The 18072-nt window shown below is 45.4% G+C and overlaps 2 protein-coding genes across 5 annotated transcripts in view; one reads left to right on the top strand and one right to left on the bottom strand.

The window, feature by feature from the left end:
• IQGAP2 (IQ motif containing GTPase activating protein 2) overlaps positions 1-18072 on the top strand; it is a 272620-nt gene that overhangs the window by 190431 nt on the left and 64117 nt on the right. For all 4 annotated transcript variants that reach the window (XM_084802701.1, XM_084802702.1, XM_084802703.1 and 1 more), the window contains one exon: positions 15396-15486. In XM_084802701.1, coding sequence (XP_084658827.1) covers positions 15396-15486 — 91 coding nt within the window. The remainder of the gene's footprint in view (positions 1-15395; positions 15487-18072) is intronic.
• On the bottom strand, positions 135-7970 carry F2RL2 (coagulation factor II thrombin receptor like 2). Its single transcript, XM_084802731.1, has 2 exons — positions 7612-7970; positions 135-3138 (listed from the first exon to the last, which is right to left on the bottom strand). Exons 1-2 carry the CDS (start codon positions 7673-7675, stop codon positions 2090-2092), a joined length of 1113 nt encoding a protein of 370 aa, XP_084658857.1. The 5' UTR covers positions 7676-7970; the 3' UTR covers positions 135-2089.

Here is an 18072-nt window from a genome sequence, read left to right on the forward strand (position 1 = left end):
GTGAATGATGCTGCAGGAAACAGAGACGAGCTGCAGGGTGTGGACTTCGAGGTCATCTGGCAAATACATGCGCAAGTTTTATGTCCAAGTCTGATGAAACGGGAAACACATACACACACATACACTCAACCATGTGCACTTGAAATGTGTTTTTATTGTTTCATTGATTTACAACAAAGTTTTGTCAGGCGCACGTATCTAAATACTTAGTTTCACCTCAGCAGCGCAGCATGCTTGGAGATCCCCTCCTCCCCATCTGTATTCCCCTGGGGCATGCCACTCTGAGCCACTGACTTAATTACATCTCCTGTTGAATCCCTCAGCTAAGAGAAATAGTTTACCTACAGGAATAATCTAGAGATTTAATAGCTAGAGGCATTCTTTAAATTGCTAATTGACTTTATGAGTGTATTGCTGTTTAACTTCTTCTTTTTTTTTTTTAATCAAGCCTGATTGCAAATTATGTCACACTGGGTGTGCTGCCCTGTCAAGAAGGACTAAACAGACCTCCGTGATGTTTAGGTGCCTTGGGGTTTTATCCTTTCTTTCAGCCACATGCTATGCAAAGAATACAGCTGGCCCCACAGAACTCAGCCGTTTAATGCCCACAAGACCCTCAAAGGGGACAGACCCCACCTTCTCTATGGTCCCTCCCTGGTGGCTTCCAGGGACCCTGAAGACACTAAACACCACAGATTTGCAGTCCCTGTGGCAATGGTACCGTGTTGAGCTACATCCCCTCCCGCCGTACGCCTCACATCACCTGGGGTGACTTAGAAATACTTAATACAGTGTGAATGCCATGTGAAGAGTGGTTCAACTGTCTTGTTTAGTGAGTCATGAAAAGAAAAAAAGCCTGTTCATGTTCAGCTCCTGCAAATGTTTTTTCAAGTGTTCTCGGTCTGTGGTTGGTTGAATTGCAGGTGTGAAACTTGCAGGTACAAAGAACTGACTATATCGAGAACTTAACTGCTTATGGAACTAATATTTATATGCAAATGAGCTTAGCAGGCTTGTTTGTATAGAAGTGCCATAATTATTTTTTTTTAAAGGGTCTTGGAAATCCAGATGAGGAAAATGACACTTCCAGTTTGGAAGTAAGGGAAGAACAGTCCTTTAAAGATTTAGAAAGCTGGAGAGATGAAAGCAAAGATGCTAGAATAGGGTAGCAGGGAAGGGAAGGAAGACGAGTTGGTGGTGAAGCGAGCAAGCCTGGTGCTTAATGGCAGGCAAGCATAGTTCCACAGTTACGGAGTTGACAACGAAAGCTGCCCAAGGAGCTGGGCGCGGTGGCGCACACCTGTATGCCCAGCCCTTGGGGAGGCAGAGGCAGGCGGATCTTCAAAAGTTGGAGGCCAGGCTACTCCAGGGCAGCCAAAACTACACAGAGAAACCCCGTCTCGAAAAAACAAAACAAAAACAACAACCAAAAGCAAAGAGAAGGCAGAACCATGAGTAAAGCTAAATTTCCAGGATGTTGATGCCACTCACAGGAGAGAAGGGGAAAATTAAATCGTGGAGAATCAGGAAGGCCAGCAGAAATGTGTCATTTGTCATAAGGAGAATGATAATTTTACTTAAGGCACTCTGCCAAGCACAGGAGTGTACGCCTGTAATCCCAGCACTCTGGGAGGCAGAGGCAGGAAGATCTCTGTGAGTTCGAGGCCAGCCTGGTCTACAAAAGAGAGTCCAGGACAACCAAGGCTACACAGAGAACCCCTATCTTGTAAAAACCAAAACAGCGAGAAAATAAAAAAATAAATAAAATTAAGATACTCTTATAAAGACAAAGTATTTTTTAACCCTAATAATTTTATAATGTTTAATGCGCAAAGCATTATTTCAGAGGAGCTTAAAAATGGAGTTGTGAGAGGCAGCCAGATCTCTGTGAGTTCAAGGACAGCCTGATTTGGATAGAGAGGTTCCAGGCCAGCCAGGACTGTACAGTAAGACGCTGTCTCAAAAAAAAAAAATTAATTAATTAAAATCAAAACATTGAGCTGTTGGTGTCATGGACAAGTTGGCCCAAGCACGTACGTGCTCACAGATATCTTTCCTTGCTCTCTAAGATGACCTGGCCACTGTTGGCTTAAGAAGTAAGCTGATCTATAGTTTTGGACATGACAAAATAAAGGAATGGATCTAGGCAACTGTTGAGGCTACCTAGGCACAGAGCTATGAGATAGATGAAGCACAAGCCGTCGGTGTTTTTATAGTAGTAGTTGGCATGGTTAACTATGAGTATAATGTTGGTGGGAGCAAAGCAAATTGTAAACATCACAAGGATGAGGAGAACGGCCTTGATGTACCTCAGCCATCGACGGTCCTGGGCATTGAGTTTGCGGATGAGAGTTGCGTAGCAGAAGACAATGACCACGAATGGGACGAAGAATCCGAAGAGGGCTAAGAAGATGAAGTAGTAGAACTGGAAGGGAGACGGGGACTCGCTCGTGCTGCGCACATCGTGGCAGGTAGTGATCCCTGGCCCCACGAGATGGTACCCCTGCTTCAGGATGGCAAATGGCAGCATGGAGAAGAAAACCATCACCCACACCAGGCCACACATGAGCAGGCTGAAGTTGCGTTTGGGCAGCTTCCGGTATGTGAAAGGATGGACAGTGGCCAGGTAGCGGTTGACGCCCATGCAGGTGAGGATCAGAATGGCACAGTACATGTTGCCGTAGAAAATGACTGTGGTGACCCGGCACATGACCTCTCCAAATACCCAGTTGTTCCCATTGAGGTGGTAGGCGATCTTAAATGGCAAGGTGACGCAGAACAGGAGATCCGCGATAGCCAGGTTAGTGTGAAAGATGACCAGACAGACGGACTTGGTCCTTGAGGAGAGTTTCCACAGGGTCACAATGTTTGCTGGTACGCCAACTGCAAACACCAGGATGTAGATGGCAGGTATCAGTTTGGTACTTAGGGAACTTCTCAGGTATCCCGCGGTAGCATTATTCACGTTCAGAGTTGATACGTTTTCTTCAGGGCACTTCGTTTTGGCAGTTGTGGTGGCTTCTGTCCAGCCCTCTATGTCAGAAAGCGGGAAGTCTTCAAAGGTATTTGGGGGAGCACCATTGAAAGTCTTAATAGTTAAACTTCGCTTTGCTGAGTTGTCTAAGACATTTTTCATGCCTGTAATTAAAGGGAAATATTAGCATATGATTTGTTACCAAGTCCAACCTGTGGTTTGGACAAAAATAAAATGAAATGTTTGATGCTATATGATTTCTGTAATTATAGAACTTGGGGTTTGGGTTTTTTTTTAAACCACCATAGCTGCTACAGCCCACAGGCATATGCATATATAATATGTATCATATGCTTTCCTGTGAGAATGACAAGCTAAGATGACAGAGCCCTGCATGTCAGGAGTTTATATTAGTGCTAGATCAGTGGCTCTCAACCTGCGGATCGTGACCCCTTTGGCAAACCTCTATCCCCCCAAAAATCTTTACATTATGATTCATAACAGTAGCAAAATTACAGTTATGAGGTAGCAACGAAAATAATTGTATTGTTGGGGGTCAGCACAACACAAGGAACTGTATTAAAGAGTCGCAGCGTTAGGTAGGTTGAGAACCGCTCTGCTAGAGGAAATGAAGTAACGCAGTAGAACATTCTAGAAAAACGTTCTATTGTCTGTAAGCTCTATATACATTCAGGAGATAGCCAGGCTGAGTATTCAAGCAAACTGTCACTGCATAGATAAGCGTAAGCAAAGATGAGCAAGCTAGAGCGATAGTACTTAATACACAATGGGTGTTCTCATGGCGGTGGCCGGCCAAGGGATCTGGGACTGGCCAGTCAGTTGATTCCGAAAATGCTACCTACATGGCAGTGCCATGAAGTTTCACACTCCACTGCCCTCTACAAGTAACACTTAGACCCGAGGAGAAGATGCATGGACATGCACTGTCTTGTGCTAACTTAGTGCATCTAAGAGATGAATTTGAGAAAGTGGGTCACACAGTTCCCGAAAGGGCCACCAAACTCTCCTCTGGAGCCGTGATCTGTTCATACAATCTGGGGTTGCACATACAAGTCTCCCCATGTTGGCAATTGAACGCGGGGCTTTTCAGTGCTAGGCAACTGCTGTACCCACTGACCCGCATCGTCCCCTCTCTGCGCACAAATTTTGCAGAGGAATGACTCCTATGATAGATTGAATAATAATATGCCCAACCCAAGATTCCACTTGCCAGCTCCCAGAACCTTCGATACATTACCTCATGCAGAAAGGGAACTATTTTCTTAGGTATCAGGAGAAGGGAGCAGAATCCTAGACTGGCCATGTGGCCTAAATACTGTTTCATGAGTCCTTACACATGTGAGGCAAGAGGATCAGGGTCAGCCTTGAACTGCTATTGGCTCTGAGGATGAAAAGGTAGCTAAGAACCGAGGATTACATGCGAAGGCAAGAATGAGGAATCTCTCGGGGCGCATCCAGAAAGAACACAACCCCAAATGGCACCTTGGCTTTAAAATTTTTGACCTCCAGATGTATCAGATGGTCCACACTGTGTCATTTAAAGCAGGCTCTTATGTGACCATTTATTATAACCCGCACAGGAAACTAATAAAACCATGATTTTTTTTAAATTTTTATTTTTTATTTTATTTTTGTAGAAGGCGAGGATGGGAATATCAGACTGAGCAGGCCTTTCAGGGATATGTCGTGTGGCTGTAGAGTAGGCTCTGCAAACAACATGACAGGAGGATTCCATTCCAAATGACTCGGAGGCAGAGGACGCCATTTGTAACTGGGATCAGGCAAGAGTGGGGAGAGGAATTCAAATCTCGGGTCTACAGGCAGCTTGTTTGTTTGGCGTGTCGAGCCTGGGTCTCGCTATAACCCAGCCATGCCCTGTCTTCCGGCCTCAGCCCCCCGCGGAGTACTGGAATTCCAAGTGTGTGCCACCACCCCTGGCTAAAATCTCAGGTTCTAGTATGACTGAGCTAACACAGCTGGGGGAATGTTAGTCCGTAAAATGTCGGGCAGGCAGTGCAAAAGCCTGGATGTGGCATTCCCGAAGAAAGCCAAGAGCAAACGTGAGGCGTGAATTTCTTAGTCTTCACAGAGGCTGTAGTTTAAATTAGGGGAGTGGAGAGATGACCCAGGGAGAGATATGGGAAGAACAAATGCAAAGATGGGCCTTAGGAGAAAGCCCAGGCTTAAGACAAAAAGAAAAACCAAAAGATGAAATCACTGTGATAGTCTGAGGAGTTAAAAGTGATTTTTGTTTTGTTTTGTTTTTCAAGCCAGGATTTCTCTGTATAGCTTTGACTGTCCTGAAACTCACACCCCAGACCAGGCTGGCCTTGAATTTACAGAGATCCACCTGCCTCTGCCTCTCAAGGGCTGGGATTAAAGGCGTGCGCCACCACCGCCTGGCACAATGAATTTTTAAAATGAAAGAACCGTATCAACTGTGCGCTGTAGACACTTGGCACAACTCACTATGTGCGTGTTAATCATCAGCCCCTCAAACGCCAGTTTCAGCCTCGTGCGCTCCACCTTGAAATGGTAGACCTACCACTGAGGTCTGGACACAAACCCCTGCATCCTCCATTTTAAATATTAGAGGATGATGCTCAGCAGGACTGTCCTCATCCGGAGCCGGTTTCTCTTCCTGGTTTAATCTCTGGCCTTTGCTCCAAACTCCTTCAGACCTCGGAGTTTGCACGAGCTTAGTTCAAAGTATCAGGTAGGATCAGTGTTGTCAGTACAACTGGGAAGTGACGGTGACCCAGTATCACTCAAGGAGAGAATAATTTGGAAGGTAGCAGTGTGTGTGTGTGTGTGTGTGTGTGTGTGTGTGTGTGTGTGTGTGTGTGTGTGTAGATACAAGCATTAGAGGAATGCCTAGACACTTAAACCCTTATGCACACTCACATCTGGGTGAGGTCAAGCCTGCTATCCCTCAAAATAAGGAAGTTGGGTGGAACCATGTGTACAAATTTTTTCTCCCCAACGTCTGGTGAGAAAGCTGATGAAACCAAGTGTTAGTCAGTTTTCAAGTGAATCCTGTGATTGGCCAAGACACGGCATCTGCAAACATGCTGAGTGGAGACAACTCCTGGGAAAATTCAGGTCGGACCCCACCGAGGCCTTCTACTAGTCAAAACCTGGCTTTCCTTAAGAGTAGTGCTCCTGCTGCCTGTAATCCCCACCACTCTGGGGAGCAGAGTCAGGCTGATCTCACTGTGAGTTCGAGGCCAGCCTGGCCTACAAAGTGAGTCCAGGACAGCCAAGGCTATACAGAGAAACCCTGTCTCAAAAAGCCGAAGGAGGAGGAGGAGGAGGAGGAGGAGGAGGAGGAGGAGGAGGAGGAGGAGGAGGAGGAGGAAAGGAAGAACTGGCCAGGATTTTTTTTTTAACTGTCATATTGTAGCTGACTAGAGTTCTTTGGTTTCTGTTTGGTGCGATGTTTCTGAAGTGCTCTCAGCCTGGGAGAAGGCTTCAGAGAGCATCTATCTAATCCAGAGGGCATGACCCTCAGCTCTCAGCTTTCTGGTGACATATTTTCCCATCACCTCTCCCCATGGCACAGGGTGAAGCCACTGACCCACATTTCCTTTAAAGTCCCACTTTGCACTTCTCCCAGGCTCTACTAGCATCGGGACGGAACCCTCTTACGAAACTCATTTCCTTGTCATCGTGGCTCAGCATTTTGCCTTAACCTCTCAGAGAAGCCATAAACCTAGCCAAACCCTGCTGTACAGCCCCTGCCATGGGCCCCCTAAGCTCTCTGCGGAGACCTCAACTTAAGGTTCATTCCTTTGTGGGGGTCGCCTTTTGTTTAATTTTGCTTTCATCCCATCTCCCTCGCTTAACGCTGTTGATTGCCTTGTGACCTGACAGTGAGAGAGCCCTATCTCAAACTATTTCATTTCAGAGCAGTCCAAAAGTTACAAGCTACCACAATGTGATGGGTAAAATAGAAGACATGTTCAAGGTGAAATAATTATATTTGGGAGATATTATTTCTAAGATTACATATAACTAAGCTATGCATACTCATACTATATACATAAATAAACATATGTAAATATATACATATAGAGTGGGGGAGAGAGAAAACTCCCTGGTACTGAAAGGTTAAGAAAAAAAAAAGGTATTTAACCTTGGAAGCACTGTTAATGTCACTGGCTGCTGAAACCCAATGACCTTTCCTGGCAATATTTTTTCCCTACTAGTGCCTCAACAGAAATTATAAGATTTATAAATTTAAAAAGAGTTTTAATTCCTTGGGAAAAGTGCAATCTTTTCTACATCAGGAAATTTCGCACATGCAGACACTTCACACACACACACACACACACACACACACACACACAAATGCTTTTTGACTTAATTGTAGATAGTCTTGATTCTGACACAAACTTGTAACTACTAGTGGCGAGAACACTTGGTCTCTGACAAGGTTCGACCTGGGAGTAAACTTCAGACCCCCCTATGATTCTACCTTTTAGAAACCCAGATCATACTTTGCCTCTGGGTTCACAGTTCCTGGGAGATAACAAGAAAAATGGGTTCCTTTGACCCCTGCAAGCACAAACCGTCCACTCCCCCACCCCAGGCAATTCCAGAAGAAGAGGACTTACCACGTTGGCAAGCAGTGGCTGGCAGAAACAGAAGCCTCAACACAACCAAGATAAGGACTTTCATCTTGAGGTCCTGAGATCTGGCTATGGGATGTTATTGAGTGTGCAAAGTTGCAGGGCAGATTCTCCTCTGCTCCACACATTAGCACTGAGTGGAAGCTGGAGAACAGTGCCACCCTGTGCTGTGTGGGCAGGGACTTGTCCACCCTGTGCTGTGTGGGCAGGGACTTGTCCAACCTCTGCAGAGAAAGGATGTGGTCACTTGGTGTTTCCGTATGTGTGCGTGACTCAGACTGAGCCTCTCTGGAGCACGTTGCCGTACCCCCTTAGCTCTTCCTCATCCCCTGCTATTATTTCATTTAGAACCAGTGCTGTGTTTCTCCCCTGGGCATTTAAGTAATGGCAGAGACTATTGCGAAACAAAGCGGAGAACAGATGCTGAGCAGAAATTAGCTTTGAATTGGTTCCACAGCTCAGGTTTCCCCCCCCCCATTTCAAAAACATAGCTCCAGAATTGTGCCTTCTATTTAACACATGAATGGTTAGAAATTATACTTATATGTCAGTGCCTCCATCAGCCGTCGTCAGAGAGGCTTCTTCTGACAGTCCATGGGAGCTAACACAGGGACCCACAACATGCAGAGAGTGGCAGACTCTGGAGCACTCAGTCCTAAATGGGATGTCCTCGTCAAAGTCCTCCCCTCAGGGGCACAGGGATCTATACAGAAGAAGAGGCAAAAAGAGAGTAAGAGCCAAAGGGGATGGATGACTCCAAGGAAACAGGGTCTCCCTGATAAAACAGGACAGGGGCACATGTGAACTCACAGCGACCGTGGCAGCACACACAAAGCCTGCACGGGTGCAAGCCGAATGGGATCCCAGAGCTGAGAGGGGAAGTGGACAAGCGCTGCCACCATTGACCCAGAAGCCATCTGCAATTGGTACCTACTGGCAAAGGAAAAATCAGTTTCCTCCTGTCACACTAAGTATACTATCCACATTGTCAGGGTGGGTCATGTGGCCCAGGAGTGGTTAGCTAACAAAGGGGAATTCAATGGTGGTTTTGTAGACCTTTTCTCTCATTGCTTTGTTTGGACTTTTCTTTTCTTTTCTTTTCTTTTCTTTTTTTTTTTTTTTGTGTGTGTGTGTGTGTCTTATTGGTCTTTTGCTATGTTTTGGTTTCCAGTTTTGTGTGTGTGTGTGTTTTTGTGGGATTTTGTGTCTATGTGTTATTTATTTATTTTTGTTGGTTTAAATATACACAGAAATGGCATGTAGCTAGGGAGGTGGGAAGGATTTAGGAGGACTTGAGAAGAGGGGAAATAGTAAATACAATGTGAATTATTTTTATTATTTTATTTATTGTCAGAATACAATATGGAATATTTTTTTTAAGAATCAAAATGAAACCGTGCCCTCTGTTATTCATTTTTTGAGTTTTGGTTCCTAAATTTGTCATATAACTATAAACTAAATTAATTATGAAAAGCAAACACCCCATCCTCCCTTTTAAAAAAAAGATTTATTTATTTATTTATTATGTATATAGTGTTCTACCTGTATGTACTCCTGCATGCCGGAAGAGGGCACCAGATCTCTTTATGGATGATTGTAAGCCATCATGTGGTTGTTGAGACTTGAGCTCAGGACCTTTGGAAGAGCAGCCAGTGCTCTTAAACCCTGAGCCATCTCTCCAGCACCTTTTTTTTTTTTCTTTTCTTTTTTTTTTTTTTAAGACAGAGTTTCTCTGTGTAGCCTTGGCTGTCCTGGAACTCTCTCTTTATAGACCAAGCTGGCCTCAAACTCACAGCGATCTGCCTGCCTCTACCTCCCAAGTACTGGGATCAAAGGTGTGCGCCACCACTCCGGCCAAGACTAGTCAAGTGTAGTAATGTTGAAGGGGAGAAGTGTAAAACAGGAGTTCAATCTGTAACTGACTGTGAACAATCAATTGTGCTAACTCACTACCTTTGGACCAGTTGTTGTTGTTGTTGTTGTTGTTGTTGTTGTTGTTGTTGTTATTATTATTATTATTATTATTATTATTATTATTATTATTATTATTTGAGACAGGGTTTCATATAGCCCAGGCTGGCCTTGAATGTAAGATACAACTGAGGATTGACTTGAAGTCCTCCTCCTGCCTCTGGGTTGCTTGAGTCTCAGGCAGGCATCACCGGTCACCGTGCCTGGCATCTGTGGTGCTGGAGACCCAACCCAGGGCTTCACACCTGTCAGGCAAAAGAGTTAAGAAGTTAAAATTGCATCAGGGGTATTAGAGTATTTCTAAAAGTCTCTATTCAACTGAGCATGGTAGTGCATATTTATAACCCCACCACTTGTGGACAGGTGGACAGGTGGACTGCGGCAGGAGGACAGCAGCTTTGGCAACATTGTGAGTTCTAGCCCAGCCTCGGGAGCACAGTGAGACCCTGTCTCACACGGGAAAAGAAGAAGAAAATTCTCTGCCTGCCTTACATTGATCTGACGGTCCTTCGTGCCTGTCCAGAACTGAGTTTTGTTTTGTTTTGTTTTGTTCTGGGGTAGAAGGTTCCTTTACCATAGATCAGTGTGTTCTCAGCCATTTACTGACTCTGTTGGGTCAGATAGCAGGACAGACTCACACCAAAGAACTATTTGAATTGAGCTAACTGGGATCATAATAAAATACTGAGGCACAAGGACTTGCTTTATCCATGACTTTTGATGAACATGTATATAATAGCATTTTAAATTATGTGCTATAAATATACATCTATATACCTAGTTCTAGGTATAGATATAGATATCACACACACACACACACACACACATGCATCACATCACATCACATGTATATTCTTAGTCATTTTAATGTACAGTTCACTAGTGTTAAGTGTTAGGGTCCAAACCTGGGAAAAATGACTGAGGTGCCTATTTAACGTATCAAAGTTGACATAGACCACCATATTCTCCCAGCATCCCTTAGTCCCTGTTACAGGGTCCTCCTGGCTGACATGCCCTGCCCCCTATGCTGAACTTCTCCAGCCCGGGGTGGGGGTAGGGGTGAGGAGAGCTGGGCTGCTCATCCCTTAAAAAAAAAAAATTCAACTATTTTGGTTACCTACTCTCTTTGTACCTTTGGGCCTCCTGGCTACTTGGTTCCCCCTTTCCCTTCTCCCTTCCCCTCTGCCTCTTCCCACATAGCACAGCTCAGTCTGTCCATGTCACTCTGTCTATGCTCTCCTTTTTATCTACAATAGACTTTCTCCTCCACTGTATCTAGGAGCAGTCATGTTTCCTTTCCTTTTTCTTTTCTTTTTCTTTTTCTTTGAGGATGGGGACAGGCTTGAAGACAGGGTCTCTCTGTGTAGCCTTGGCTGTCCCGGACTCACTTTGTAGACCAGGCTGGCCTCAAACTCATAGATATCCCCCTGCCTCTGCCTCTCAGAGTGCTGGGATTGCAGGTGTGTGCCACTGCGCCAGGCTTTTTTAAAGCTTTCATTTGGTGCTGAAACCAGGAATGGCATAAATTAGCACCCTTCTGGGGAATTTGACCATCCTGAACCCAGTTATTGATCTGACCATCCTAAGGTATGTACAGATCATTTGTTATAATAAGCATTTTAAATTATACATATACATCACATTTGTATCTTAGCCATCATAATGTACAGTTAAGTACATTTAACAAATCATAAAAAAAAGAAAACGTGATTATAATACATTTGTCTTAATGGACAGTATATATTAAATTCCAACCTCTAAAATGCAGCAAGAATCAGAAAATTCAAGCTTCACATGAGACTTAAAAGGAGATGAGGGGCCAGCAAGGACATAATAGAAGTCTATGTTCACTTCTCTTATCTCTTGATTGACTTTAGCCAAACGAAGTCATTTCCAAAGGTCAGATTTAACACTTCAACTGCATCATCTGTGGTACCATAAACTAAGAATGTTCTAGTATGGTAGAAACAATAACCTAAGAAAATTGGGGGTGGCAGGTTTTTTTGTTTTTGTTTTTGTTTTTGTTTTTTTTACTTTCCTGGCATCACCCAAGTTGAGGAAGTTGTGGTTTGATTTGCATGTGGGCTGGTTGGTCATTTTGTCCACTGTCCCCTCAACTCCCTCGCACGCAGCCTGGCTACGGAGCTGGGTGAAGGCCTGGCCCTCACCACGCTATCACCCAGTCCTCTGGTGAACGGCTGAACCGGGGATTTCACATCAGTACATTTTTTGTTTTCGCTCTTGGTTTTGTGTTTAGCTTTATTTCAGTACATTATGGTCTCGAAACTGTTGCCTTAAATTTGTTTGGTTTTGCAAAGTCCCGGCTTTAGTTTTGGCTTCTGAGAGTAATACTTTAATCTTCAGTGTGGGACAGGCACCGTTTTCTCATCCCAACCACAGTGTGTGTTGTCTGTGTCCTGCGTGAAGCCATGGGCTTTCCAGAAGATCGCTGAGATGGGAGGGACTTGTGTGGTGCTCAATTTTTCAACTGTTCCTGGAGAGTATGGGATTTCTGTGTGTTTGGAAACAGGAAGGAAAAAAAAAAAATCCCTGGACCAGTGAGAAGATGCAGAGGGTAAAGGCACTTGCTGGTTACTCAAGCCTGGTGACCTGGGTTTGACCCGTGAAACTTGATTAAAAGGTGAAGGAAGAGAAGCAGCTCCATGAAAGTGTCTTCTGACCACACACACACACACACACACACACACACACACACACACACACACGCGCGCGCACACACACGCACACACACACACACACGCACACACACACGCGCGCGCACACACACACGCACGCACACACACACACACACGCACACACACGCACACACACGCGCGCGCGCACACACACACACACACACACACGCACACACACACGCGCGCGCACACACACACGCACACACGCACACACACACGCACACACACACACGCACACACACACGCACACACACACACACGCACACACACGCGCGCGCGCACACGCGCGCGCACACACACACGCACACGCACACGCACACACACACGCACACACACACACACACGCACACACACACACGCACACACACACGCGCACACACACACACACACACGCACACACACACGCACACACACACGCACACACAAAATAAGGAAATCATTTGCTTAAACCTGCTTCTCTGTCTCGTTTTGTTCTTCCAGCCCCTCATTCTGTCCCTGGTTTTGTGTGAACCTCTTCCAAATTTTCCTTCCCTAAGACATTTGCTAAGCTGCCTGGCGACGGCTCCCGTGTCACAGCTGTAGCTGGGGATGACTCAGGAAGCAGGCCTCAGGAATTTTCTAGAGCACTGTGTCTGCCCCCAATAATGCAGGAGGAAACGGCATGTGTCTGGCTTTGTGAGAACTCACTGCACACATTATCTCATGGAGCTCCTGAGGGAAACTAGTCACCCTCATTTCTCCCTCCAGACCCCCTACGCTTCCTGAGCCCTCAGTGGTGACGTGTAGCCCCAGATGACCCCAGTGGCAGAATTAATTCCTTCCATGTGCTACGGCTATACACGGGTGCATGAGCATATACATGTGTGTTTATACATGTGGGTACACATGTGGGGGAAGAGATGCGTGCATGCAAATAGGTGTGTGCATAGGCATGCAGATGTATAGGGAAGCCATTGGACAACCTCGGGTGTCATTCCTCAGATGGCTGTCCACCCTGGATTTTTGAGGCAAGGTCTCTCATTGGTCTTGAACTTGCCAATTTAATGATGATGACTGGCCTGTGCGTCCCAGGGATACTCCGGTCTCTACCCACCCCCAGGGTTGAAACTAGAATGGCACACTACTATTTCTGGCTTTTCTTTCTTTCTTTCTTTCTCTTTCTTTCTTTCTCTCTTTCTTTTTAAAGATTTACTTATCTTGTATATTGTATTCTGCCCGCATGTGTGCCTGCACACCAGAAGAGGCCACCAGATCCCATTTATAGATGGTTGTGAGTCACCATGTGGTTGCTAGGAATTGAACTCAGGACCTTTGTAAGAGCAGCTAGTGCTCTTAACCTCTGAGCCATCTCTCCGGCCCAGCTTTTCTTTCTTCTTTTTTAAATGGTCCAAGGATTCGAACTCAGGACCTTGTACTTCCAGCTGAGCTATCCCACACACTTTCCACCAGGCATCTTGAGTCCAGGTGTAGGGAACAATACTCATTGCTATGTATAAATGAGCACTCGCGTCTTAAAACTGGAATTCCGGAGGCTGGGGAGGTGGCTCAGCAGTTATGAGTGCACACTGCTCTTACAGAAGGCCCGAGTTCAGTTCCCAGCATTCATGCCCGGTAGCTTACAATTACCTGTAACCAACTTCAGGGTAGAGTGCCCTCTCTGGGTTCTGAGGGCAGCTGCACTTACATGCACATACACGCAGACACATGTACACATAACTAGAAACAAAATAAATCCTTTAAAATGTAGAATTCTTTTTTTTATAAAGACTTATTTATTTACTTTTGTGTATGAGTGCTCTATCTGCATGTACACCTACACACCAGAAGAGAGCATAAGATCTCCCAATGTAGATGGTTATGAGCCACCGTGTGATTCCTGGGAATTGAACTCAGGGTCTCCGGAAGAGCAGACAATGCTCTTGTCTGCAGAACCATCTCTATAGCCAACTCCCCCCCCCCCCAAAAAAACATAGAATTTTAAATCTACCCTGAAAGCATTTAATGTGCACTCATAAAATAGACTTGAAGTCCCCATTAGCAGCTGCGAGCATTGTGTTTGTAGCAAAATCTTCAGAATTCACCCAAATGTAAAACACTAAAAGTAATCCCATGCGTTTGCACCATTGCTGTCATTTCCTTCTGAAGCCACTGTAAACTACTTAGCTTCTGTTCTCCTGCACACCAACCCCTTCTTGCCTTTCTTAACCATGTGAAATAGCTAAAATCACCTTGAATGGAGCATATTTTGACTGTTTCTGGCCTCTCCAAGAGATCCTTAACTCCTTCAGATTGGTTACCATATTTTTGTTTCTGTTTGTTCTGGATGTCTGGGAAAAAAATGGGTATCACTGTTTCCCTCAAATTGAAGGCATCCCCGCTGGCACACTGGGAGAAAGAATGCTTAACTATGTAGCTATGGGTGGCTTTTTAATAGAGGCAGCATTTGAGCTGTGAGTTATGAGGCACGGTAATAGCCAGCAGGGAGAGTGCTGTGGCCTGAAGGAGGTCCTAACAAAGAGTGAGAAGCCACAGGCAGGCAAGGCCCCATCCCTGGAACTACATCTACACTTCTGAGAAGAGAGCTTGCGCTTCTAAGGGTAGACAGAGGAAGGAGGGAATGAGACGTCCATTTTTAAATGACCAGGCGGTTCTCACTGTAGAGAGCTTCTGTGGTGCAGACCAAAGTGGAAGGAATGAAGCCATGTGGAACAGCAACACAGCTGGCCCTCCAGGGCAACGGCCCTCAACCTTCCTGATGCTGCAACCCTTTATTTAATACAGTCCCCTCATGTTGTGGGGACCCCCCCCCCTCCCGCCGCCGCCCAGCCATAAAAATATTTCATCGCTGCCTCATAACTGTATTCTTGCTGCCGTTGTAAAATGTCATGTAAGTATCTGATAATGCATATGCAATCCCGGTGGGGTCACGACCCACAGGTTGAGAACCTCTGAACTAGGGGCTGCTGCCGATGAGGGTTTGTGTGGCCAGCTTGTGCCGACATGGTGGAGCTACCTCGTGCTTGCTGAATGACTCCTGAAGATCGCAGTCGGTTCTGTCCCACCCAGAATTCATTGTTCCTTGATTCTATGCTACTCTTCTAGGATCCTGAGAGTGTTTCTAAAATGCTCTGGCTGGATGAAGTACAGCGAGCCATCGATGAGGCCAACGTGGACGAGAGCAGAGCAAAGCAATGTAAGCCCTCAACATCTCCTGCTTGTCAAACCTGCCTTGCTCCTTTGTTTGGTTTGGTTTGGTTTTAATGTGGGTACGCACATGAAGTCATCCACTTTGAACTTCTAGGAAGATCAGAATGCTTTTTAGGTGTGTGTGTGTGTGTGTGTGTGTGTGTGTGTGTGTGTGTGTGTGTGTGTGTGTGTGTCTAGCCTCATTTCCAGTAATCAGATATTGTCGCCCAACAAAATTTGACAGTGCTGTCAAATGCAATCCGGAGAGCAAAAATGTTTTGTAGGCTCTGAAATTTTATGTTTAAATCCGATCTTTTGTTTTCCAACTGACCCACAGAAAACTGTTTCTTCACAATAAATATCTGTTCTCTTTCTTACGCTTTCCATTGTAGTAGAAGTTTGTCACTGAAACAGACCAGAAGGCAGGGAGAGGAAAATGCAAGGTCAGACTTGCAGGGAGGGACTGGCATCAGCTTCTAGTCCCCCAAAGCAGGTGGGTGTGGTTGACTCTGAAGTCATCTCACTCAGAGACTGGTGGAGTTGGCCAGCTGTTCGTGATCTTCCTGTACATGAAGTTGACCAGCAGTTATGAAATTGCCACTTGACCTGTATAGATGGAAGAGTTCTAAGTCATGTAGAAAGAAGTTAAGACAGATGCTTTAACAGGTAAAGGTGCTTGCTGCCAAGAGCGATAGCCTTGAGTTTGATTCTTGGAACCCACATGGTAAAAAGCTGATTCCCACAAGTTGTCCTCTGTTCTCCACGTGTGTGCACATGCGTGCGTGCATGCAAGTAAGTGTAAGAAAATTTTTAAGAGAAAGATCTAACTTGAATCTTGAAGACAGTCCCAGCCACCACCCCCCGTCCCCAGAGTTTCATATTAGAGTCTGTTGACAAGCCCACAGCCCCTTTGAATAAAGGACAGGCCAAGTCTCCTTGAGCCGGGATGTCATTTCACTGCCAAAAAAATTATATTGTTAACCTGATCCTCAGAAGGACTCGCATCTGCGTGGTGACTGCTGGGAAGCAGGGAAGGGGGCCCAAAAGACGTTAGCAGATTTTTCAGTGAATAAACTCTAATCCTAGCAGATCTAAATGTCACCACTTGCTCCCCAGAGCAGGGGCTTTTAAAACTCAGGTGATAAGGAGTTCCATCTGCCGTTCCTCTCCGAGAGCATCCAGTGGGTCTGTCTGCTTAATACACCCTAGGGTTGCCTGCCCCGTGCCTGGACGCCACAGGCAGGATCCCTATGTTGGGTTCAAAGGATCAAAGTCTTTATTGTGTTTTTTACCTCTATTATCAAAGAAGAATTTGAAATGGCTTCTTGGTTGAAATAGGAACAATCTCCCAAACTCAAAGGTGAACAAGAGTCCTCAAAGTATAATTTAGCTACCGGCCACTCCCTGGCATGGTTAGACCCTGTGCCATCCTGTGAGGTCACGGAGAGCTGTGGGAACAGATTAGTATCCTTCCCCAGATGTAGAGGCATCTGTAAGAAACATCTGGGCTTTATTTCCTTAGCTTGGAGGAAAAAAAAGTGTTAATTTTTCTGACCTTTTATATCCTTAGGAACTTTGAAGCCATTCCTAAGACACTGATACTTGGGAGGAAAAATACATTCAAGAGGGGTGTGTGGGAGTTTTTAATTTGCGTACACATTAAAGATAGCTGAGGCCTGCCAAGGCACGTTATAGAAATGAGGTTGTAATGCAGACACTCAGCTTAGAATGCCCTCTTCTTAGAGATCCAGCCAACCTAAGAGTTGTTTCTTCATTGTTTCCTTACACGCAGCCTGTGCGTTGCTGAGTCTGCTTTCCACATGGAGACTCCTGGTCCCTTAACTATGAAAATGAGACATTTCTCAGCTTGTGTGGTTTTGTTGCCCTCTACTTGTCCATCAGGACCCTTCCATGCTCTATGTCCTGACCTAGGCTACAAGAGTTACAGTCCCCTCCTATAATATGTACCCATAAAGGAGACTGGTATTTACAGCTAAAGCTATCTGCAGTCAGACATTAACACGAGAACATCCTTATTTCAGTAGGAATGTTGCCTTACTTTAAAAACATTCTTCCTCCTTTGCGTGAAAACCAACTCTCCTCCTAGGTCTGAAGCAACCTAGATTTAACAAAGGGCGTTGGCCCATACAGGCCACCGTAGACCAGACCAAAAAAAGAGAGGGACTAAGTGCCCAAGGGTTTTTTTTCCACTGGGGTCTCTTCCATCAACATTTGAGTTTTTAGTCCAGTATTTCTCAACCTTTCCCCCTCAATCAGTGTGCCCCAAGGAGTAAACAGTCTCCCCTAGACCTTTCCTCGTGCCAACATGCTGTAACCCAGACATGTTGTGCACCGTGTGTCAACCTAACCCATGCTTTACACATGAAAGAGCCAGCTGTGTTGAAACTTTCTCTGCTTGTGAGTACGCCCCTTAAAGAGAGTCCACGAGGGGGCAGCTTGAGAACCAAAGCAAGCTTTTCTCCTAAGAAGTTTAGAGGAGATTTTTCAATGTTTTCAGCAGAAATGCACTTTCTGAAGGTCAGTTATCGGGTGTCTTCTGCTGTCCATGACTCAACGGCAAGCCACAGAGGAA

The sequence above is a fragment of the Acomys minous genome (genome assembly GCF_964271855.1).
Source record: "Acomys minous genome assembly, chromosome: 11".
NCBI lineage: Eukaryota > Metazoa > Chordata > Mammalia > Rodentia > Muridae > Acomys > Acomys minous.